This window comes from Piliocolobus tephrosceles, chromosome 16 (assembly GCF_002776525.5).
Source record: "Piliocolobus tephrosceles isolate RC106 chromosome 16, ASM277652v3, whole genome shotgun sequence".
In the NCBI taxonomy this organism is placed as follows: Eukaryota; Metazoa; Chordata; class Mammalia; order Primates; family Cercopithecidae; genus Piliocolobus; species Piliocolobus tephrosceles.
In genome coordinates this window covers 18,354,776-18,378,190 of record NC_045449.1, presented here as the reverse complement: position 1 = coordinate 18,378,190, position 23,415 = coordinate 18,354,776, and the positions used below count along the sequence as shown (strand labels likewise).

The 23,415-nt window shown below is 47.3% G+C and overlaps 3 protein-coding genes across 3 annotated transcripts in view; all 3 read left to right on the top strand.

The window, feature by feature from the left end:
* The first annotated feature begins 9,076 nt into the window (after positions 1-9,076).
* LOC111527369 (ubiquitin-conjugating enzyme E2 J2) lies at positions 9,077-10,743 on the top strand. Its single transcript, XM_026451208.1, has one exon. It carries the CDS (start codon positions 9,683-9,685, stop codon positions 10,460-10,462), a length of 780 nt encoding a protein of 259 aa, XP_026306993.1. The 5' UTR covers positions 9,077-9,682; the 3' UTR covers positions 10,463-10,743.
* A 10,073-nt stretch (positions 10,744-20,816) lies between these two features.
* LOC111532150 (CMT1A duplicated region transcript 15 protein-like protein) lies at positions 20,817-21,923 on the top strand. Its single transcript, XM_023193605.2, has 2 exons — positions 20,817-21,102; positions 21,244-21,923. The coding sequence occupies exons 1-2, from the start codon at positions 20,838-20,840 to the stop codon at positions 21,756-21,758; spliced, it is 780 nt and encodes a 259-aa protein (XP_023049373.2). The 5' UTR covers positions 20,817-20,837; the 3' UTR covers positions 21,759-21,923.
* A 997-nt stretch (positions 21,924-22,920) lies between these two features.
* The window catches only part of LOC111524602 (putative coiled-coil domain-containing protein 144C), a 3,333-nt gene continuing 2,838 nt past the window's right edge, over positions 22,921-23,415 (top strand). The window contains 1 exon segment of the mRNA XM_031934342.1: positions 22,921-22,938. Coding sequence (XP_031790202.1) covers positions 22,921-22,938 — 18 coding nt within the window.

Below are 23,415 nucleotides of genomic sequence, written 5' to 3'. Positions count from 1 at the left end.
TCCCATTCCTGGTGACCACCACATACAACAGATGAGGAATGAATTCTAAAATAAACAGAAATGACTCGTAGTTTAATATGAAACCCAAAAGTGCATTAACCATGCTATCTCTTGGAATCCTGAAGCAGTAGTCATGAACTCATTGGGCAAATAAATGTCCTCAGTTAGAGGTTAGCATTCATTTCTCCCCGAAGTATATTGCATTTAATTAAACGTACAGGAAAAATTCCGGCCAGAGGAGTTACGGTGATGAAACGATCCCTGTCTGGAAGTCTAGACATCTTTGGTTCTTTGTCCAGTTCTCTCTGCTGTGTGACCAAATGCAGGTGATTTCTCTGAGCCTCAGATCCTTCTTTTGTAACCCGCAGAAGATGTCAGTGTCAACCCTGAATTCTGTATTTACTCAATTTCTCAACAAATATTCTTGGCTGGGAGTGGTGGCCAATGCCTGTAATCTCAGCACTTTGGGAGGCTGGGGCAGGTGGATCACTTGAGGTCAGGAGTTTGAGACCAACCTGGAAAACATGGTGAAACCCCATCTCTACATACAAAATATAAATAAATAAATAAGTAAATCAGCCAAGCATAGTGGTGCATGCCTGTGGTCCCAGTTACTTGAGAGGCTGAAGTGGGCGGATCGCTTGAGCCCAAGAAGTTGAGGCTGCGGTGAGCCATGACTGCACCAATGCGCTCCTACCTGGGTGACAGAGCAATACCCTATCTCAAAAAACAAACAAACAAAAAACCCCAAATATTCTTCCGCTTCTACCCTGTTCTGGGCACTGAGCTGGTTAAAGTCCCTGCTTGAGGTTGGGTGCAGTGGCTCACACCTGTAATCCCTGCACTTTGGGAGGCCGAGGAGGGTGGATCACCTGAAGTCAGGAGCTCAAGACCAGCCTGGTCAACATGATGAAACCCCATCTCTACTAAAAAACAGAAAAATAGCTGGATGTGCTGGCGGACACCTGTAATCCCAGCTACTTGGGAGGTTGAGGCAAGAGAATCGCTTGAACCCGGGAGGCGGAGGTTGCAGTGAGCCGAGATTGCGCCACTGTGCTCCAGCCTGGGCAACAAGAATGAAACTCCATCTCAAAAAAAAAAAAAAAAAAAAAATCTCTGCTTGAACAATTTTTTGCTCTATTTCCTGGCCAAACAGCCATCACCCCCAGTTCAAAAGTATGGCTCTGTTCTTTATACCAAAGTTGGAAAAGTGGGCTGGTTACCACTCAGGTTCTTTATAGGAATTTTGTTCTGGCTCAGACGACTGGACATAATAGTGCCAATCTGGGGCCAAGTGCAGGGGCTCGCGCCTGTAATCCCAGCACTTTGGGAGGCTGAAACGGGAGGGTCACGAGGTCAGGAGATCAAGACCATGCTGGTTAACACGGTGAAACCCCATCTCTACTAAAAATACAAAAAATTGTCCGGGCATGGTGGCGGGCACCTGTAGTCCCAGCTACTCAGGAGGCTGAGGCAGGAGAATGGCATGAACCCTGGAGGTGGAGCTTGCAGTGAGCTGAGATCGCGCCACTGCACTCCACCCTGGGTGACAGAGTGAGACTTCATCTCAAAAAAAAAAAAAAGTGCCAATCTGATGCCAACAGTGGAAGGAATGCTGGGATTGGAGTTGAATAGACCTGGATTTGGGTCTCAACATTGTCACTTACTAGTTTGTGACCTGGACTGATTTATTTAGCTTCTTTGGGTCTCACTTTTCTCATCTATTAAGTAGAGATAATAATACCTCCTCCAATTGTTTTCAGAAATAAGATGATGTGTGTGCAAGTGCTTGGGGTTTTCTTCCCTGTTGTCTGAGCGAGCAGCAGGTGCCCCTACATCTTCACTTCAAACATTCCAGGTACCCAAGCCATTCACTCAAGCCACGACTCGGTTTATAAACAGCTCCTGCAACTTGGAGGACTGCAGTGGCCCCGCTTCAGCGTTCCCTCAGCGCTCTCCTCTCATTGCATTTCAGAGAGATTTGAAATCAGGCCCATTTCATTGCACTTTCTACAAACTGGGAATGGAGTTTCTAGCAACATTTTCACTCTGGCAATACACTGTGGGTGTACCAGGGAGATAGTGTTACTTGCATTTTGTCAATAATGTCTAAAGAAAGGTATAGAATTATAGACCACGACAACTGGAAGAGTCTAGAAATTCTGTCATGAGGGCCAATTGCCTTTACAACGAGGACTATGATGCTGGCGTGGGGGATTGACTAGCTGCAGGGAATGCTGGGAGTTAGCGGTAGATTGGCAGATGGGTCTCTTGATCTAGCTCTCGGTCTAGCTCTCTTTCCCATAAACCACAGGATCTTTCCAATCTTAAGTGGTTTTAACGACTTGTATCTCAAGTGATCTGAAAGCAATTTGCTTAATCCACAGGGCTCCCCCTGCCTTTTTGTGTTGAAGGACATTCCCTAATTTAGACCACTTTTGTGACCTTTCAAGGTAAGGTAAACTGTGGCACCATGAGGGACAGCAAAACCCACAAAGAGGCCAGGGTATGTGGCCACTCAGATGTGAATTCAGACAGAATAAGCATCACTGGAAAAGGACAGAGACTCCAGAAGCCTTGGTGGAAAACGGATGGCTGCTTCTTCAGTCTAAATACCCATGATGCAGAGAGGGTTCCCACGTGGCACTCTGGGCTTTGACGTTAATTAGCATCATGAACAAACAGCCACAGTATGGACAGCTCTGGGGACAGTGGAGGCAATTGTTGGCGACACCGCATGAGGCCTCCCAGGCACAGCTCTCCCTCCCTCCTTATCTTCCTTTTTTCTTCCCTAAACTTATCTTGAGCACCTTCTATATGTAAGATTGTGTGCTGGAACCTTAACCCTGAACCCAAAGAACTGGTGCTTTTTCCTCCTTGGTCTCTCTTCAAACACTCATCTGTCTTTTGTGCTCATCTCTCCACCTTTTGTCCTTCCTTCTGCTTCATCTTTTTTTCCCCGCTCCCATGTGTTCTTACTTGTAATCCAGAAGTCAGCTGAGGCTGCCTGGCCTTTGAGATCTAGACATTATTGCTTTGACCTCATTCCATGCCCTGTGGAATTCTAAAGCCTTCCCACATTTCTAAAAGCTCCCGTGGGAAGTGGAGGGGGCTTTTATTTTCGTGGTCACTTCTGACTCCAATCTTGGCACTTCCCTCGGATCTGTTTGGTTCATAGGCCATCTTTGTTTCACGTGTCCGTGTGAAGAGATCACCAAAGAGGCTTTGTGTGAGCAACAAGGCTGTTTATTTCACCTGGTGCAGGTGAGCAGAGTCCGAAAAAGGCATCAGCAAAGGTGATGGGATTATCATGAGCTCTTATAGGTTTTGGGATAGGCGGTGGAGTTAAGAGCAATGTTTTGGGAGCCGGGGGGGTGGATCTCACAAAGTACATTCTCAAGGGTGGGGAGAATTACAAAGAAACTTCTTAAGGGTGGGGGAGATTACAAAGTACACTGATCAGTTAGGGTGGAGTAGAAACAAATCACAATGGTGGAATGTCATCAGTTAAGCTATTTTCACTTCTGTGGATCTTCAGGTGCTTCAGGCGATCTGCATGTATACGTGCAGGTTACTGGGGACATGATGGCTTAGCTTGGGTTCAGAGGCCTGACAATCTTTACCACCACCACAACTCCCCTCGCCTTCCCACCATCCAATCGTCCCTTGCCAATTGCCCCTGACATGCGATTCTGCCTCTGACTTGATTTCCATAAAAACAAAAATAAACAACACTGTAGTGAGTTGAATAGTGTCCTCCCAAAAATTCATGTCCACCTAGAGCAGCAGAATGTGGCCTCATTTTGAAACCAGCTCTCTGAACATGGAATGAGTAAAGTTAAGATGAGGTCACGCTGGAATAGGGTGAGCCCTAAATCCAATGACCGTTGTCTTTGTAAGAGAACACACAAAGACACACAGAAAAAGACGGACACGGTGGCTCACGCCTGTAATCACAGCACTTTGGGAGGCTGAGGCAGGTGGATCACGTGAGGTTGGGAGTTCAAGACCAGCCTGACCAACGTGGAGAAACCGCGTCTCTATTAAAAATAGAAAAAAATAGCTGGGCGTGGTGGCGCATGCCTGTAATTCCAGCTACTTGGGAGGCTGAGACAGGAGATTTGCTTGAACCTGAGAGGTGGAGGTTGCAGTGAGCCGAGATCGCATCATTGCACTCCAGCCTGGGCTACAAGAGCGAAACTCTATCTCAAAAAAAAAAAACAAAAAAAAAAAAAACACAAAAAACACACACAGAAAAATGGCCTCCATGTGAAGATGGAAGCAGAGTTGGAGTGATGAGGCTGAAAAGACTAAAAGGCAGAAATGAAATCCACAGGCAGACAGCCCGGGCGGCACCCTGGGCCTGGTTAAAGATCGACCCCTGACCTAACCGGTTATGTTATCTATAGATTCCAGACGTTGTATGGACAAGCGTTGTGAAAGCCCCTGTCCTGTTCTGTTCTGTTCTGATTACCGGTGCTTGCAGCCCCCAGTCACGTACCCCCTGCTTGCTCAATCGAAACCACCCCCCTCCCACCCATGGTTAAGCAAGCAGTTTGTCTATAAAAAAACCCCTAGACGTTTGTGGTTTAAAAAAGGGCGGGAGCCAATCAGAAACTGCCGAATGTTCAAACTTCAACATGTCAACCAATCCCAATCTTGTAACTGCAAAAATGCCCTAATCTTCTGTAACCTGTTTGTGCCTTACTATAAAAAGTAGGCTTGAGCTGTGCTTGGGACCTCTCTCTTGCCCTCCTGACTACGCCTGTACGGAGAGAGGTCTGGGTTCCAACCTGCAATAAAGTGATCCCGGCTGCTTGGCTTTGACTTCGGTTTCTGGTGGTCATCTTTGAGGGGGTCTCGGAACTCAGGGCACAACAAGGCTAAGGAATACCAAGAATTTACAGGACCAACAGAAGCTAGGAAGAGGCAAGGAAGGATTCTCCCCTAGAGCCTCTGGAAGGAACATGGCCCTGCTGACACCTTGATTTTGGACTTCTGGCCTTCAGAACTGTGAGAGAATAAACGTCTGTTGTTTTAAGCCTCTCAGCTTGTGGTACATCCATTGTACAGCCCCAGGAAATGAATACATTCCATTTGCATTGGGGTGTGCAGGCACATTTCCTGAGGACTTGAGAGTGAAGGGTAAAACAGAGAGGAATCTGCATTTCAACTTTCCACCCTGCTGTTCCCCTGGCTCTCTCTTCAACCACCCATCCTTCCTTTCCCCTGCTCAACTTGCTGCTTCATCTCTTGTTCCTATGTAGTCCTGAAACTCCAAATTTATCTTACTCTATTATGCAGAACTCCAGCTCCCAAACTCAGCTCCCAGCACACTGCTCAGGTCAGAACCCCCCGCCAGATCATCAGCTGCACAAAAATACATTGCAAAGAATAACAGCCTCCTCTCCAAAGGGAGAGGTGGATTTTAAAAAGCTATTCCTGTCCCCCTTTGGGAAAACTCACTCCTTCTCTATTTCCTGGCCTTCAGCCTAGCAGAGGCAATGTGGTGGGCTGAGCCAGCCTTCACCCTCCCTTACTCGTCAGAATGTTCAGGGTATGGATTGCGGACGTCGAGAGGGACTGTCTGTCAGTCTAGACTGATTGCACTCTTCCCTGTGCCTAGATACTTCCCTAGGATGCTAACATAATTTAGTATCTCCTCAAAGAAGGTACTAAAGGAATACAAGAGTTGTCTGTCCGTTGAGGAACACTCCATAAGACAATGTCCGTTGAGGAACACTCCATAAGACAGCTTTGTTCAGTTTGTTTGGTCTTTTGCATCTTCAAACAGGAATCACTTATGTTCTACCTCCCCCCACCCTGTTCCTCCTCCTCCTCTCCCTCCAGCTTCTCCTTCTTCTCCTCATCTCATGTGTGGAGCTTTTAAAAGTTATGTCATTTATTATTTTATTGTACTTTTTATGCTTGAGCATTGCTAAGACCCATGGGTAAGTATTTTTCCTTCCAATTTCTATAGGAAATAAGGAAAATCAAGCCCAGGGTAAAGTTGCCCAAGCTCATCTGTGTTGAAGTCATAGAACTTGCCCTAAATCCTATGCCAGTACCCTTCCTGCAAATTCCACAGCTTTCTTAGAGTGCTTGTAAGCTATGCCTCTAAGCCTGGAAAAACCCATATAACTTACATCAGCCTTCTTCTTAGAGCTAGAGCTGAAGTTTGGTTCCACTTCAAAACCATGCTGTCTTTTGATAACAGACTTCTAATTTTAGATTTGTTTGTTTATTTATTGATTGATTTAGAGACAGAGTCTCACTCTGTTGCCCAGGCTGGGGTGCAATGGCGTGATCTTGGCTCACTGCAACCTCCGCCTCCCGTGTTCAAGCGATTCTCCTGCTTCAGCCTTCTGAGTAGCTAGGATTACAGGTGCCCAGCACCACACCTGGCTATGTTCTGTAGTTTTAGTAGAGATGGAGGGTCACCATGTTGGCCAGGCTGGTCTCGAACTCCCGACCTCAGATGATCCACGCGCCTCGGCCTCCCAAAATGCTGGGATTACAGACATGAGCCACTGTGCCCTGCCTACATTTAAATTTATTAATCAAGTTTGAAAACTCTGTATTTTGACTCTGGCTTCAGAGAAATATTCTTTCTAGCTTACACGAATATTTTGAAACTCTGTCCTTTTTTAAAAAAATCAATAAAAGTTTGCACAAACAACGCGTCCCACAAGAGAAGCTTATGCCATATCCCATGTAAAATGCTTGCTTCGGGTATTAAGATTTCATGGCCTCGGGTGCGGTGGCTCAAGCCTGTAATCCCAGCACTTTGGGAGGCCGAGACGGGCGGATCACGAGGTCAGGAGATCGAGACCATCCTGGCTAACACGGTGAAACCCCGTCTCTTCTAAAAAACACAGAAACTAGCCAGGCGTGGTGGCCGGCGCCTGTAGTCCCAGCTACTCGGGAGGCTGAGGCAGGAGAATGGCGTGAACCCGGGAGGTGGAGCTTGCAGTGAGCTGAGATCCCGCCACTGCACTCCAGCCTGGGCGACAGAGCGAGACTCCGTCTCAAAAAAAAAAAAGATTTCATGGCCTCTTGTGCTTGTTAAACCAAAAAAATGCAAGCCCATATAAATGGTTTCTAATGCCTAGAAATGTTGCAAAGTCAGGCTGAATTCTGGGCAACTGCAGCACTTTGATAACTTTTTCGATCGCAGATTTTGTGTGTGTGCGAGTATGTGTGTGTGCGAGTATGTGTGTGTGCATACTTTTTTAAAAAAAACCAACCCAAGCAGAGAATTAAATGAAGGGGAGCATGAACTCTTAGTTTTGACTCAATTTCACTTCAATTGATCCATTCAGAAATGTTCAAAAAGTCTCTTTTCTAGTTCTGACATTGATGTCCGTTTTGTAGTCACTTACCTAGGTCTGCCATGCAATGAACCATCCATCTACTGTTGAGTCTTGGGGTTCAGAATGCCATTCATCTACTGGGACGACTGTGCCGATTACTATGCTGTGCATATGTTACACCATTTAACCCTCATACCTGGCACCTTCACTACTACACACTGAGTCCCAGCCACCTTCCTCTCACTTTGATTATAGCCAGAATCAGCTGGCTGGCCTCTCTGCATGCACCTCTGCCCCTGCCCCTTGCAGTCTCTTCTCAACCCAGCAGCTGGAGTGATCTGCACAAATGTGAAATCAGTTTATGTTGTTCCTCTACTCCAAACTCTCCAATGGCTTCTCAGCCTGTTTAGAGTAGCAGCAAGTGTTTAATAACAGCCATGCCATCTTCTTTACCCCAAACCCCACCCCATTTCTGCCCTCTCTTCCTACCCTTCTCTTTCTCCTGTTTCAGTTGCTCTGTCCCTCTCACTGTTCCTCAAACATGTCATGCAACTTTCTTCCATTGGTTCACTGGTCAAGCAAAGTTTAAAGCACGCATATTATATTTCATCTATTAAGCGAGCCAAGTGGGAGATAATTTGTTTCAGACAACAAGTTAGTGATCTATTGGTGGGGGGAAAAATTCAAAAATTCGTAATAATCTATTTTTCCCCAACAATCTTTGCTGTTGGAAGTGCTATCAAAGACAGGTTTCCATCATAAATTGAAAAAGTCAAGGTTAGTGAGGCAGATCATTTTTATCCCAATAGAATATGCCTATTGCTGGCAGACTGTCCATTTTCACCTACTGTACAATGTTAAGAATTGTGAAGTTTAAGTTACGAGAATCTAGTACCTGTGATTAACTTATTGAACCACTGAGTGAGCAGTGATGCTTGAAAACTAAGGCTGCCATAATAGTCAGAAAATGAATCATTTGGGGAAATATATTTAGATAATTCAGAAAATACTTTTTGAAGCACTAAACCTTTAAAATTAGCCATTTTGGTGGATGTGAACAATGAAGTATTGACTACCTTCTGTCTTAGTAGCCAGACTCCACCATGTATAAAGTTTTACTTGATGATGATTTGGATAAACATGGGTGGCATAATCCAGTGTGGAGGTTTGTTTGCCCATACACCGAATGGCACCAGGCTAGTGTGCTTCTTGGAGCCTCATGTCTTCTTTGTATAATTTGACATGGGCATTTGGGAAGAGAAAAAGAAGTCATAAATAAGCAGTTTTCAGCCTGAGAATTTTCAGCCTAAGCCTCAGCCATGTGACACTTCAAAGGGAGAGGTAAGGTCATGTGCTAACTATAAGTGAAGGAGTCTTACGTGATTTTTAAAACCTCCTTCTCGGAGGCGGCGGCGGCCCTGCGACGGGTTGGGTGGGCCCAGTCCCGGCGCGGTGTGGCTGTTTACGGCGCGGGCCCCGCTTTTCCGCACCCTGCTCCGGCCTCGACCACGGCGAGCCTGAGCGCGGCGGCGGCCCACGCGCAGCGACAGGCAGAGGTGAGCGCGCTCGCAGGCCTGCGCCGGGTCCTCGGGCCCGCTCGTTCGCCCCGCCGGAGCCGGCCACAGCGGCGGCCCGGGGCTGCGGGGACCCTGCGCGACGCTTCTCCGTTCGCGCCCGCCGCCCGCGGGGCCCTGGCCCGAGCCTGCGCGGAACCCGAGGTCGGTTACGGCGGGTTCTCGGAGCTCCGGGGCAGGATCAGGTCGGGGACTTGACCACTAGGCCGGGTCTCCCGTCAGTTGGGACACTTGCGGCTGCCCCAGGACGGGCAGCCTCGATCCTGGTTTGTCAATGGATCCCGGGAGTCTGTGTCGGGGGAGGGCTGCCGTTGAGCCCGCCGCCGCCTCGCCCTGAACTGTTAGACCCCACACTGCCCCGCAAACCCCGAGAGAGACGAGCGTGCCCGGGACGGTGCTCAGGGCCACCTTTTCTGGGAAACCCGGGCGGTGACAGTGGGAGACCGGAGTCTGGCTCCACCGGCGGCCGGCGGGAGTAAGACATGAGCCCGGAACAAGTCCCTGAGCTGCGCCGGGCCTCGCCGTCCACACCTGCCAGTTCCCCGCATCCTCTCAGCCCCTGGCCAGGTGTCACCTCCTGGCCTCCTTTTCAATGCGTACCACTTAGTGCGTGTGTATTTAACTCAAGTCCGATTGCCACCCTCTTGCCAGACCCAGATAGGAAGCGGCTGAAAGGTCGGGCCTCGGCCCGGTGGGAGGGCAGCGAGGAGTGTACAGCAGGTTTGGCTGGGGCAGGTCGGTGGCCCCGCGTCCTGCCCCAGGGGAAACAGACGGTGTAATCTGGCGTCCGAAGAAATGAGCAGCACCAGCAATAAGAGGGCTCCAACCACAGCAACCCAGAGGCTGAAGCAGGACTACCTTCGCATTAAGAAAGACCCGGTGCCTTACATCTGTGCCGAGCCCCTCCCTTCGAATATTCTCGAGTGGCACTATGTCGTCCGAGGCCCAGAGATGACCCCTTACGAAGGTGGCTATTATCATGGAAAACTAGTTTTTCCCAGAGAATTTCCTTTCAAACCTCCTAGTATTTATATGATAACTCCCAACGGAAGATTTAAGTGCAACACCAGGCTGTGTCTTTCTATCACGGATTTCCACCCGGATACGTGGAATCCAGCCTGGTCTGTCTCCACCATCCTGACCGGGCTCCTGAGCTTCATGGTGGAGAAGGGCCCCACCCTGGGCAGTATCGAGACGTCGGACTTCACGAAAAGACAACTGGCAGCGGAGAGTTTAGCGTTTAATTTGAAAGATAAAGTCTTTTGTGAATTATTTCCTGAAGTTGTGGAGGAAATTAAACAAAAACAGAAAGCACAAGACGAACTCAGTAGCAAACCCCAGACTCTTCCCTTGCCAGACGTCGTTCCAGACGGGGAGACGCACCTGGTACAGAATGGGATTCAGCTTCTCAACGGGCATGCGCCGGGGGCCGTCCCCAACCTCGCAGGGCTCCAGCAGGCCAACCGGCACCACGGACTCCTGGGCGGCGCCCTGGCGAACTTGTTTGTTATCGTTGGGTTTGCGGCCTATGCTTACACGGTCAAGTACGTGCTGAGGTACATCGCGCAGGAGTGAGGCCCAGGCGCCACTGAGGGCACCGCGCACCAGAGTGACCTGGGCAGGCTGGACACACGGCCCAGCACAGGCGGACCCACCGGGCTCCTGGGGTTAGCGTTTAAAAGCCTGAAAGGGGAAGCAGCAACCAAAATGTGTGACTGGGCTGTGGAGGAGGCTGGAGACAGCCCTGCCCCGGCCTCCGCCGCTGGGGCTGGCCTGGATGGGCCGCTGGTGTGCTGGATTTGTAGCTTATCTTCCGTGTTGTCTTTGGACCTGTTTTAGTAAACCCGTTTTTCATTCTATTAGATGTGGTCACTTAGAAATACAGACTCGCTGCTGGAAAAAAAAAAAAAAAAAAAAAAACCTTCTCAGCTGGACGTGGTGGCTCACGCCTGTAATCCCAGCACTTTGGGTGGCTGAGGTGAGTGGATCACCTGAGGTCAGGAGTTTCAGACCAGCTTGGCCAACGTAGAGAAACCCCGTCTCTACTAAATATACAAAATTGGCCAGGTGTGGTGGCACGTGCCTGTAATCCCACCTACTGGAGCCTGAGGCAGGAGAATCGCTTGAAGCCAGGAGGCAGAGGTTGCAATGAGCCGAAGTTGCACCATTCCACTGTAACTGGGGAAACAAGAGCAAAACTCCATCTCGAAAACAAACAAAAACAAAAACAAAAAAGCCTCCTCCATTCTGATTCTACTGCAACAGCATCCAACAGCTCTAGAGTATTGACTACTTACAGAACGTGGGGCCAGAGACACCTTGACAGGCTATTAGACCGAACAGAGGGAGTACAACCAAAGAAAGGATGGAGGGGTACTGTACATAAATTCCATTCACTTATGACTTGTTTATAGGAAGCTCCATTCATGACACTGAAATTGTTATTCAGCCCAAGACCAACATAACTTGCCAATGTAAATATTTCTACATACTGTCTATTATTGTAAAGTGGTCTTGATTATATAATTTACATTTAAGTAATGCTTTAGAGCAGTGGTCCCCAATCTTTTTGCATCGGTTTTGTGAAAGACAATTTTTCCATGGACTGGGGATGGGGGGATGGTTTCTGGATGATTCAAGTGCATTACGTTTATTGTGCACTGTATTAGTATTATATGAAATAATTATACATCTCACCATAATGTAGAATAAGCAGGAGCCCTGAGCTTGTTTTTCTGTAACTAGACAGTCCCATCTGGGGGTGATGGGAGACAGTGACAGATCATCAGGTATTAAGTTCTCATAAGGAACACGCAACCTAGATCCCTCACATGTGCAGTTCACAATAGGGTCTGCACTTCTATGAGAATCTAATGCTGCCAGTGATCTCACAGAAGGCAGAGCTCAGGCAGTAATATGAGTGATGCAGAGCAGCTGTAAATACAGATGAAGCCTCAGTTGCTGGCCTGCTGCCCTGATTTACAGTGTACAAAATACTTTTGTATTTCTTCTTTCACTCACCAAGTATATGTTCAGGATATATATCACTGCTTTACGGTGGATGTTAGGAATGTAAAGATGATATATGGCCCCAATCCTCCCCATTTTCTTTCTTTCCTTTTTTTTTTTTTTTTTGAGACAAAGTCTCGCTCTGTTGCCAGGCTGTAGTGCAGTGGCGACATCAAGGGTCACTGCAACAACTGACTCCCAGATTCGAGCGATTCTCCTGCCTCAGCCTTCCGAGTAGCTGGGATTACAGGCGCTCACCACCAAGCCTGGCTAATTTTTTGTATTTTTCATAAAGATGGGGTTTCGCCAGGTTGACCAGGCTGGTCGTGACCTCATGATCCACCCACCTCGGACTCCCTAAGTGCTGGGATTACAGGTGTGAGCCACCGTGCCGGACCAAACACCCTTTATTTCTTTCTTTTGCCTGATTGCTCTGACCAGAACTTCCAATACTATGGTGAATAGGAGTGGTGAGAGAGGGCATCCTTGTCTAGTACCGATTTTCAAAGGGAATGCTTCCAGGTTTTCCCCTTTCAGTATGATATCAGCTGTGGATCTGTGAAGGGGTGGCCTGCCCCTCCACACCTGTGGGCGTTTCTCGTTAGGTGGAACGAGAGACTTGAGAAAAGAAATGAGACACAAAGTATAGAGAAAGAAAAAGTGGGCCCAGGGGACCGGCACTCAGCATACAGAGGACCCACGCCGGCACTGGTCTCTGAGTTCCCTCAGTATTTATTGATCATTATCTTTACCATCTTAGAAAAAGGGAAGTGGCAGGATAATAGGGTCATCGCAGGGAGGTCAGCAGTAAGACATGAATAAAGATCTCTGTGACATAAGTTTAAGGAAAAGTGCTGTGCCTTGATATGCATATGTAAACATCTCCATAAACCTTTTTAGTGCATAAGGAGCAGCATTGCCACTAGCATGTCCCACCTTCAGCCCTAAGGCAGTTTTTTCCTTTCTCAGTAAACAGAACATACAATTGGGTTTTACACCGAGATGTTCCATTGCCCAGGGACAGGCAGGAGACAGATGCTTTTCTCCATCTCAACTGCCAAGAGGCCTTCTTTCCTCTTATACTAGTCCTCCTCAGCACAGACCCTTCACGGGTGTCAGGCTGGGGAACGATCAGGTCTTTCCCTTCCCGTGAGGCCATATTTCAGGCTATCACATGTGGAGAAACCTTGGACAATACCTAGCTTTGCTAGGCAGAGGTCCCTGGGTACTTGAGATTAAGAGAATGGTGATGACTTTTCACAAGCATACTGCCTTCAGGCACTTATTTAACAAAGCACACCCTGCACACCCAAAATCCGTTAAACCTTGAGTCACCACAGCACACGTCTCTTGCAAGGACAAGGTTGGGGGTAGGGTCACAGATTAACAGCATCTCAAATACAGAACAAAATGGAGTCTCTTATGTCTACTTCTTTCTATATAGACACAGTAACAGTCTGATCTCTCTCTCTTTTCCCCACAGATCTATCATAAAGAGCTCTTATTATTTTGAGACACGTTCCATCCATACTTAGTTTATTGAGAGTTTTTAGCATGAAGGGGTGTTGAATTTTATCAAAGGCCTTTTCTGCATCTATTGAGATAATCGTGTGGTTTTTGTTATTGGTTCTGTTTATGTGATGGATTACATTTATTGATTTGCATATGTTGCACCAACCTTGCACCCCAGGGATGAAGCCAACTTAATCGTGGTGGAGAAGCTTTTTGATGTGCTGCTGGATTTGGTTTGTCCGTAGTTTATTGAGGATTTTTGCATCCTGAATTTTTCTTTTTGTGTTGTTTCTCTGCCAGGTTTTGGTATCAGGATGATGCTGGCCTCATAAAATGAATTAGGGAGGAGTTCCTCTTTTTCTATTGTTTGGAATAGTTTCAGAAGGAATGGTACCAGCTCCCCTTTGAACCTCTGGTACAATCCGTCTGGACCTGGACTTTTTTTGGTTGGTAGGCTATTAATTACTGCCTCAATTTCAGAACTTCTTATTGGTCTATTCAAGGATTCAACTTTCTCCTGATTTAGACGTGGTAGGGTGTATGTGTCTAGGAATGTATCCATTTCTTGTAGATTTTCTAGTTTATTTGCATAGAGGTATTTATAGTATTCTCTAATGGTAGTTTGTGTTTCTGTGGAATCAATGGTGATATCCCCTTTATCATTTTTTATTGTGTCTGTTTGATTCTTCTCTCTTTTTTTCTTTATGAGTCTGGCTAGCCAGTCTATCTATTTTGTTGATCTTTTCAAAAAACCAACTCCTGGATTCATTGACTTTTTTGCAGGGTTTTTCATGTATCTCCTTCAGTTCTGCTCTGATCTTAGTTACTTCTTGTTTTCTGCTAGCTTTTGAATTTGTTTGTTCTTGCTTCTGTAGTTCTTTTAATTGTGATGTGAGGGTGTTGATTTTAGATCTTTCCTGCTTTCTCTTGTGGGCATTTAGTGCAATAAATTTCCCTCTATACATTGCTTTAGCTATGTCCCAGAGATTCTGCTACATTGTGTCTTTGTTCTCATTGGTTTCAAAGAACTTCCTTATTTCTGCCTTAATGTTGTTATTATCAAGTAGTCATTCAGGAGCAGGTTGTTCAGTTTCCATGTAGTTGTGCAGTGTTGACTGAGTTCCTTAATCCTGAGTTCTAATTTGATTGCATTGTGACCTGAGAGAGTGTTTGTTATGATTTCTGTTCTTTTGCATTTGCTGAGGAGTGTTTTACTCCCAATTATGTAGTGAGTTTTAGAATAAGTGCAACGTGGTGCTGAGAAGAATGTATATGCTGTTGATTTGGGGTGGAGGTTCACACCATTCTCCTGCCTCAGCCTCCCAAGTAGCTGGGACTACAGGCACCTGCCACCTCGCCCGGCTAGTTTTATGTATTTTTTAGTAGAGATGGGGTTTCACCATGTTAGCCAGGATTGTCTCGATCTTCTGACCTCGTGATCTGCCTGTCTCAGCCTCCCAAAGTGCTGGGATTACAGGCTTGAGCCACCGCGCCTGGCCCATATCTCCCACTATTATTATGTGGGAGTCTAAGTCTCTTTGTAGGTCTCTGAGAACTTGCTTTATGAACCTGGGTGCTCCTGTATTGGGTGCATATATATTTAGGATAGTTAGTTCTCGTTGCATTGATCCCATCTCCGTTATGTAATGTCCTTCTTTATATCTCTTTTGATCTTCATTGGTTTAAAGTCTGTTTTATCAGAGACTAGGATTGCAACCCCTGCTTGTTTTCTGTTTTCCATTTGCTTGGTAAATATTCCTTTATCCCTTTATCTATTTTTATTTTTTTATTTTTTATTTTTTGGAGATGGAGTCTCGCCAAGTCACCCAGACTGGAGAGCAGTGGTGTGATCTCAGCTCACTGCAAGCTGTGCATCCCAGGTTCATGCCGTTCTCCTGCCTCAGGCTCCCAAGTAGCTGGGACTACAGGCGCCTGCCACCACACCCAGCTAATTGTTTTGTAGTTTTCAGTAGAGACAGGTTTTCACCATGTTAGCCAGGATGGTCTCGATCTCCTGAACTCGTGATCTGCCCTCCTCAGCCTCCCAAAGTGCTGGGATTACAGGCGTGAGCTGCCGTGCCCAGCCGACCCCTTTATTTTGAGCCTATGTGTGTCTTTGCACATGAGATGAGGCTCCTGAATATAGCACGTCAATGAGTCTTGACTCTTTGTCCAATTTGCCAGTCTGTGTCTTTTAATTGGGGTATGTAGCCCATTTACATTTAAGTTTAAAACTGTTATATGTGAATTTGATCCTGTCATTATGATACTAGCTCGTTATTTGGCCCATTAGATGATGCCATTTCTTCATAGTGTCGATGGTCTTTACAATTTGTATGTTTTTTCAGTGGCTGATATCGATTTTTTCCTTTCTATGTTTAGTGCTTCCTTCAGGAGCTCTTGTAAGGCAGGCCTGGTGGTAACAAAATCTCTCAGCATTTGCTTGTCTGTAAGGGATGTTATTTCTCCTTCGCTTATGAAGCTTACTTTGGCTGGATATGAAATTCTGGGTTGAAAATTCTTTTCTTTAAGAATGTTGAATATTGGCCCCCGCTCTCTTCTGGCTTGTACGGTTTCTGCAGAGAGATCCACTGTTAGTCTGATGGGCTTCCCTTTGTGAATAACCTGACCTTTTTCTCTGGCTGCCCTTAACATTTTTTTCTTGATTTAAACCTTGGTGAATCTGACAATTATGTGTCTTGGAGTTACTCTTCTTGGGGAGTATCTTTGTGGTGTTCTCTGTATTTCTGGAATTTGAATGTTGGCCTGTCTTGCTAGGTTGGGGAATTTCTCCTGGATAATACCCTGAAGAGGGTTTTCCAACTAGGTTCCATTCTCCCTGTCACTTTCAGATGCACCAATCAAACATAGGTTTGGTCTTTCCACATAGTCCCATATTTCTTGGAGGCTTTGTTCATTCCTTTGCATTCTTTTTTCTCTAATCTTGTCTTCATGCTTCATTTCCTTAAGTTGATCTTGAATCTCTGATATCCTTTCTTCTGCTTCAGCAGTTTGGCCACTCATACTTGTGTATGCTTCATGAAGTTCTTGTGCTGTGTTTTTCAGCTTTATAAGGTCATTTATGTTCTTCTTTAAACTGGTTGTTCTAGTTAGCAATTCCTCTAGCCTTTTTTTGAGGTTCTTAGCCTCCTTCCCTTGGATTAGAAAATGCTCCTTTAGCCTGGAGGACTTGGTTATTACCTATCTTCTGAAGCCTGCTTCTGCTGATTCATCAAACTCATTCTCCATGCACTTTTGTTCCCTTGGTGGTGAGGGGTTGTGATCCTTTGGAGGAGAAGAGGCGTTCTGGTTTTTGGAATTTTCAGGCTTTTTGTGCTGGTTTTTCCTCATCTTAGTGTATTTATCTACCTTCAGTCTTTGATGTTGGTGACCTTTGGATGGGGTTTCTGGGTGGACATCTGTTTTGTTTTGGTGTTTTTTTTTTTTTTTTTTTTTGAGACGGAGTCTCGCTCTGTCGCCCAGGCTGGAGTGCAGTGGCCGGATCTCAGCTCACTGCAACCTCCGCCTCCTGGGTTTATGCCATTCTCCTGCCTCAGCCTCCGGAGTAGCTGGGACTACAGGCGCCCGCCACCTCACCCGGCTAGTTTTTTGTATTTTTTTTTTAGTAGAGACGGGGTTTCACAGTGTTAGCCAGGATGGTCTTGATCTCCTGACCTTGTGATCCGCCCGTCTCGGCCTCCCAAAGTGCTGGGATTACAGGCTTGAGCCACCGCGCCCGGCCTCTGTTTTGTTGATGTTGATGCTATTCCTTTCTGTTTTTTGGTTTTCCTTCTAACAGTCAGGCCTCTCTGCTGTAGGTCTGCTGGAGTTTGCTGGAGGTCCACTCCAGATTGTTTGCCTGGGTATCACGAGAGGAGGCTGTGGAACAGCAAAGACTGCTGCCTGTTCCTTCTTCTGGAAGCTTCATCCCGGAGGGGCACCTGCCAGATGCCAACCAGAGCTCTCCTGTATGAGGTGTCTGTGGACCCCTGCTGGGAGGTGTCTCCCAGTCAGGAGGCACAGGGGTTGGGGACCCACTTTAGGAGGCAGTCTGTTCCTTAGCAGAGGTTGAGTGCTGTGCTGGGAGATTCATTGCTCTCTTCAGAGCTGGCAGGCAGGGACGTTTAAGTCTGCTAAAGCTGCACCCATAGCCATCCCTTTCCCCAGGTGCTCTGTCCTAGGGAGATGGGGTTTTATCTATACGCCCCTGACTGGGGTTGCTGCCTTTTTTTCAGAGATGCCCTGCCCAGCATGGAGGAATCTAGAGAGGCAATCTGGCCACAGCCACTCTCCCGTGCTGTGGTGATTTCCACCCAGTCCAGACTTCCCAGCCTGCTTAGCACTGTCAGGGGAAAATCGCCTACTCAAGCCTCAGTAATGGTGGATGCCCCTCCCCCAACCAAACTCTAGCATCTCAGGTTGACTTCAGAAGGCTGTGCTGGCAGGAAGAATTTCAAGCCAGTGGATCTTAGCTTGCTGGGCTCCATGGGGGTGGGATCTGCTGAGCTAGACCACTTGGCTCCCTGGCTTCAGCCTCCTTTCCAGGGGAGTGAATGATTCTGCGTCGCTGGCATTCCAGGCACCATTGGGGAATGAAAAAAAACTCCTGCAGCTAGCTCAGTGTCTGCCCAAATGGTCGCCCAGTTTTGTGCTTGAAACCCAGGACCTGGTGGTGTAGGCACCTGAGGGAATCCCCTGGTCTCTGGTTGTGAAGACCATGAGAAAAGCATAGCATCTGGGCCAGAGTGCACCGTTCCTCACGGCACTGTCTCTCAAGGCTTCCCTTGGCTAGGGAAGGAGTTCCTTGACTCCTTGTACTTCCTGGGTGAGGCGACACTGCACCCTGCTCTGCTTGCCTTTCATGGACTTTACCCACTGTCTAACCAGTCCCAGTGAGATGAACTGGGTACCTCAGAGTGTAATGCAGAAATCACCCACCTTCTGCATTGATCTCGCTGCGAGCTCTTTCTATTTTGCCATCTTGCCAGCCATAGTATACATGTATTAACTCATAACAGGCATTTATTATTAATCTTCTCATGTTATAGGTCAAGACACAAGAGATGTAGAGAAGATAGAACAGCCAAGGTCCCTTGGCTCAGAGCAGGGGATCCAGGCCAGCACTCTGCCTCCAAGAGTCAGCGCTCCAGCCCCCACTGAAGGAATTGCCAGGAAGATGGAATGAGATGGGAAGCAATCCCCAAACACAGCGATTTCCATTGTGTTCATATAATGGCAGGGGATGAGGAGCCCCATCAGACACTGGGGTGATGAGACATCCGGGGTGGGGCTTCCTGCTAAACGCAACTTTTACAAGGAAATACAGATGAACCCAGGAAAAGGTTTAGGAGCCTGACTAAAGTTTGGTCAAATGAAGAATCATTATCTTTTTTTTTTTTTTTTTTTTTTGAGACGGAGTCTCGCTCTGTCGCCCAGGCTGGAGTGCAGTGGCCGGATCTCAGCTCACTGCAAGCTCCGCCTCCCGGGTTCACGCCATTCTCCTGCCTCAGCCTCCCAGGTAGCTGGGACTACAGGCGCCGCCACCTCGCCCGGCTAGTGTTTTTTTGTATTTTTTAGTAGAGACGGGGTTTCACCGTGTTAGCCAGGATGGTCTCGATCTCCTGACCTCGTGATCCGCCCGTCTCGGCCTCCCAAAGTGCTGGGATTACAGGCTTGAGCCACCGCGCCCGGCCAAGAATCATTATCAAATCTCTCTTTCTCTCTCTCTCTCTCCCCCCATTTCTATCTCTGTTGATGTATCATCTATTTATCATCTATCTGTATAATTAAAGCAGCAGAAATTTCAATGATTCCACATTAAGTAACTCTCTGAGGCTCACAGAAAAAAATAACATTTTATTCCTTTCCATTCCTCCCTAATCTCTCTAAATCCAACTAATCAACACCACAAACCTTAAAGACATTTATGCCAACTCCCCTTATAAGGCATAAAATGAAATTTCCATGTCTTTCGTTGCCCTAAAGTTCCATCTTTCATGTATTTTAGAGTGTATTTGTACCATTTTCAAAATATAGTCCTGCACTGCATAATGACATTATTGTCAATAACGAATCACACGTAAGACAGTGGCCCCATAAGATTATGATGGAAATGTTGCCTAGTGACATCATAGGTGTTATAATGTCACAGGGCAATGCATTACTTACATGTTTGTGGTGATGTGGGTGTGAACATGCAATTATGTACAGTGCATAATGCTTCATGAAAATAATAAATGATGTTAATGTTTTCTGTAGTTAATATCCTATACTTGTTATTTTAGAGTATATGCTTACTACTTTTTTTTAAGGTTAACTGTGAAACAGGCTCAGGGAGGTCCTTCAGGTTTCCAGAAGAAGGCATTATTATCATAGGAGATGACAGCTCCATGCGTGTTACTGCCCTTGAAGACCTTCTAGTGGGACAAGATGTGGAGGTGGAGAACAGTGATACTAATGATCCGGATCCTGCTTAGGCTTAGGAGAAAGTGTGTAGTTGTGTCATAGTTTTTAACAAAAAGTTTTTAAAAATAAATAAATAATAGAAAAAAGCTTGTAGAATAAGGTTACAAGGAAGGAAAATATTTTTATATAGTTATATAATTTGTGTAGTTTTCTGTTTATTTATTTGTTTGAGAGAGGGTCTCATGCTGTCACTCAGGTTGGAGTTCAGTGGAGCAATCAGGGCTCACTGCAGCCTCAACCTCCTGGACTCCAGTGATCCCCATATCTCAGGAGGACACCAGTCCTCCAGGCAGACACCAGGCCCCAGGTGAACCCTGGACTCAAGGTGTACACCAGGACCCAAGTTGACAATCAGACTCCAGATGAACACCAAGGCCCTAGGTGGACAGCAGGCCCATGTTCAACACCAGAGTCATGTGGACATCGGTCCACAGGCAGACACCACGCCTTAGGTAGATACGTAGGCCCCAGGTGGGCATTAGACCCAAGGTGCACACCCAGTTCCCAGGTGCTCACCAGTCCCCAGGTGGACACAAGGCCTTAGGTGAACAACAAGACCCAGTAGGCCATCAGGTCCCAGCTGGATACAGTCCCCAGGAGAACACAAGGCCCCAAGAGGGACATAGGCCCAAGGCAACATCAGGCCCTAGGTGGACATCAGGTCTGAGGAGGACATCCGGCCCCCAGTGAACGTCAGGCACAGGTGTCCAAGCAGGCCCTGGGTGGACATAATGGTGTCTAGATAAGGAGTTGTCCTGGAGGGAGGGTGAGCAGTCAGCAGCCTAGTGGAGTCCTGAGTAGGTCTTATGGAAGGAAGGGGCCAAGGGGAAGGAATCTTAAAGAAGTGACCTCACTTCCTTGATGACACATCCAACAGAATTTAGAAGTGTGGTAACTGGGAGCCCAGATCCTAGGGTCAGTCCGGTAACCAGCTCACTTGGTGGGAGACGCTCGAGAGAGCAAGATGTTCTCGTGTTGCTTCCCTACTTCAAGAGGCTGCTGCTTCAGGAATGGAGGGAGTGAGAGCCTTTTCCGACGATGCCGAAGAAGGCTCATCCCTCACCCCAGACGCCTGTGGCCCTTTGTAAGAAGGCGCACCCAGGTACCACAGGGCAGCCAGGGGCAGGCCCTAGTGGGCCAGGCCACACCAGAGATCCCATCGGGGCTGCATCTGCACATGGTCCCTGTCCAGGAGGAGATTCAGGAGCCCATGGAGGTGCAGGCACAAGGTGAGGTGGCCTGCAGTCTGGAAGATTTTGTGGGGGCGGTGTTTAGGGGCTGGAACTCCTTTAAATTCAGTGAGGTTGTTTCTGTGCTTGGAAATTCCAGTGGAAAGTGACTGACGCTGGTGACCCTTTCTCCTTTTTCAGCTCCTGGTCCATATGCAGAAATAGGAGCACTTCCAGCACCAGCTGTTGAGCCAGAGCCAGCATGGGAAGAGACCCCTCCAGAGACAGCGCTGGAGCTGGAGGGAGCTCCGGCCAAGGAGCAGCCCAATGAGGAGCTGCCTGAAATCACGGCACCTACTGTAGCCACTGGCCTTAGTCCTGAAGTTGAACATGTGGCAAGAGAGAGAGGCGACAGAGAGGGGGTGACCAGCACGGCCCAAGCCAGCAGCTCCCATGCTGCCCCTAGTCCTGGGCACCGTGGCAACCATGGAGGTAGAGAGCCTGGGCTCCTCTACCTTGCTGGAGAGAGGCTTGTGTCATTCATTAGAGCTGCAGTCCTGCTGCTGCAGGGCCTGTTTCTTCTACTGCTGCTGGTGGTGTGTATCTGTGTAGAGGAGGTGCTGGGGAGCATGAAGAGAAGGCTGGGAGGAAGAATTCCAGCAGCTTCTCCTGCACTGAGAGGCAGCCTCCTCCTTCAGGCACGGATGTCTGTCTGAAACTGGGCATCCAGGCTGTTTGCCCCTGAAGTGCTGCCCAGGATGGGCTCTTAAAAGGGACCAGGAGGCTCCAAAGGGTATAGCAAGCAAAGCTTTTAAAGGCAGCCCTTGTGCCCCAGGATCTCCGTGCCACCACCTGCCCTAGCATTTATTATTACTGTTAGAATTACAAGTTGATGAAACTACATTTCAATAAAGTTTGATTTACGAAACTTCATGCTTTTTTGAACTCCCTAATGTTAGATGGTGTTTTTGAGGTGATCCTGAAAATCTCTGATAGTTGTGTCTTTTGTTGTGGTTGTTTGTGTGACTGAATTACCATTGAGTCAACTGCTACTGGAAATCTTTCAGGTTTGGCTTTTAGAAGACCTTGACTGGTCGGGCACGGTGGCTCACGCCTGTAATCCCAGCACTTTGGGAGGCGGAGGCGGGTGGATCACAAGGTCACAAGATCGAGACCATCCTGGCTAACATGGTGAAACCCCATCTCTACTAAAAATACACAAAAAAAAAAAAAAAAAAAAAAAAACTAGCTGGCGTGGTGGCAGGCGCCTGTAGTCCCAGCTACTCGGGAGGCTGAGGCAGGAGAATGGCATGAATCTGGGAGGCAGAGTGTGCAGTGAGCCGAGATCGTGCCACTGCACTCCGGCCTGGTAGAGCAAGAGACAGTCTCAAAAAAAAAAAAAAAAAAAAAAAGACCTTGACCTACTCTTGCCTGTTTTGACTCTCTGGTTTATTGTGGAAAGAGAGATGATGTAGGCTCATGTCTCCGGCAGATCAATCACCTTTTGCCATCAAGGATTTGGCATCACAGTTTCCAAGAATTATGTGTGCAAGTTGACATGGTACTTTAGCTAATCTGGGTGTCAAAACAGAATGCCATAGACTAGGTGGCATAGGAAATTGATTTCTCACAGTTCTGGAGATGGTAAAATCCAAGGTCAAATGGTCAGGAGATTCCATGTCTGCAGAGGGCTGGCTTCCTGGTTCATAGACAGCCATCTTTTATGGTGTCCTTACATGACAGAAGGGATGAGGGAGCTCTCTGCAGTCCCTTTGATAGGGGCACCAATTCCATTCATGAGGTCCCCGCCTTCATGAACTCAATCACCTCCCAAGGCCCCACCTCCAAATACCATCACATGGAATTAGAATTCGACACATGAATTTGAAGAGGACAGTAACATTTGCTTTACAGAATCAGGTCTCCCCGAGCCATATGCACTCACAGGAAATCTATAATCATCTGTTAAGTATTTGCTGGTCCCTTCTGGGTTTAGGGAATTTTTTTTCTTTAAGAAAAATGATCTTTCATGTGATCCATGGTTTATTCACAGAAAACCACTGTGAGTTCACACACTTGCTAAAAAGAAGGGCAATGGTGACACAAAAATGAGAGTGACCCCTCCCTCTCTCCCCCCCCCCTTTTTAACCAACTCATTGGGCTGAGATGTTGTAGGGGCCCTTGGCTGGGCAGTAGGACTTAAGTAGCCACAAACGGCAAATACAACTTCTTGGTCAGTTTGGAGTAGAAAAGGTGACAGTTTATCAACAAAAGAAAAAGTAAAGCAGATGGAGAAGTTCTTAGTTCACATGCTAGCTATACCACCCCTTCCCTATCAAACCCCACCCCAAACTCAGGAACTAAGACATAAAA

Excerpts from the sequence above, each read along its gene's own strand:
- LOC111527369 (XM_026451208.1), top strand. The coding sequence starts at position 9,683 with ATGAGCAGCACCAGCAATAAGAGGGCTCCAACCACAGCAACCCAGAGG.
- LOC111532150 (XM_023193605.2), top strand. The coding sequence starts at position 20,838 with ATGTTCTCGTGTTGCTTCCCTACTTCAAGAGGCTGCTGCTTCAGGAAT. Across the intron at positions 21,103-21,243 it reads CATGGAGGTGCAGGCACAAG|CTCCTGGTCCATATGCAGAA; the intron begins GTGAGGTGGCCT and ends CTCCTTTTTCAG.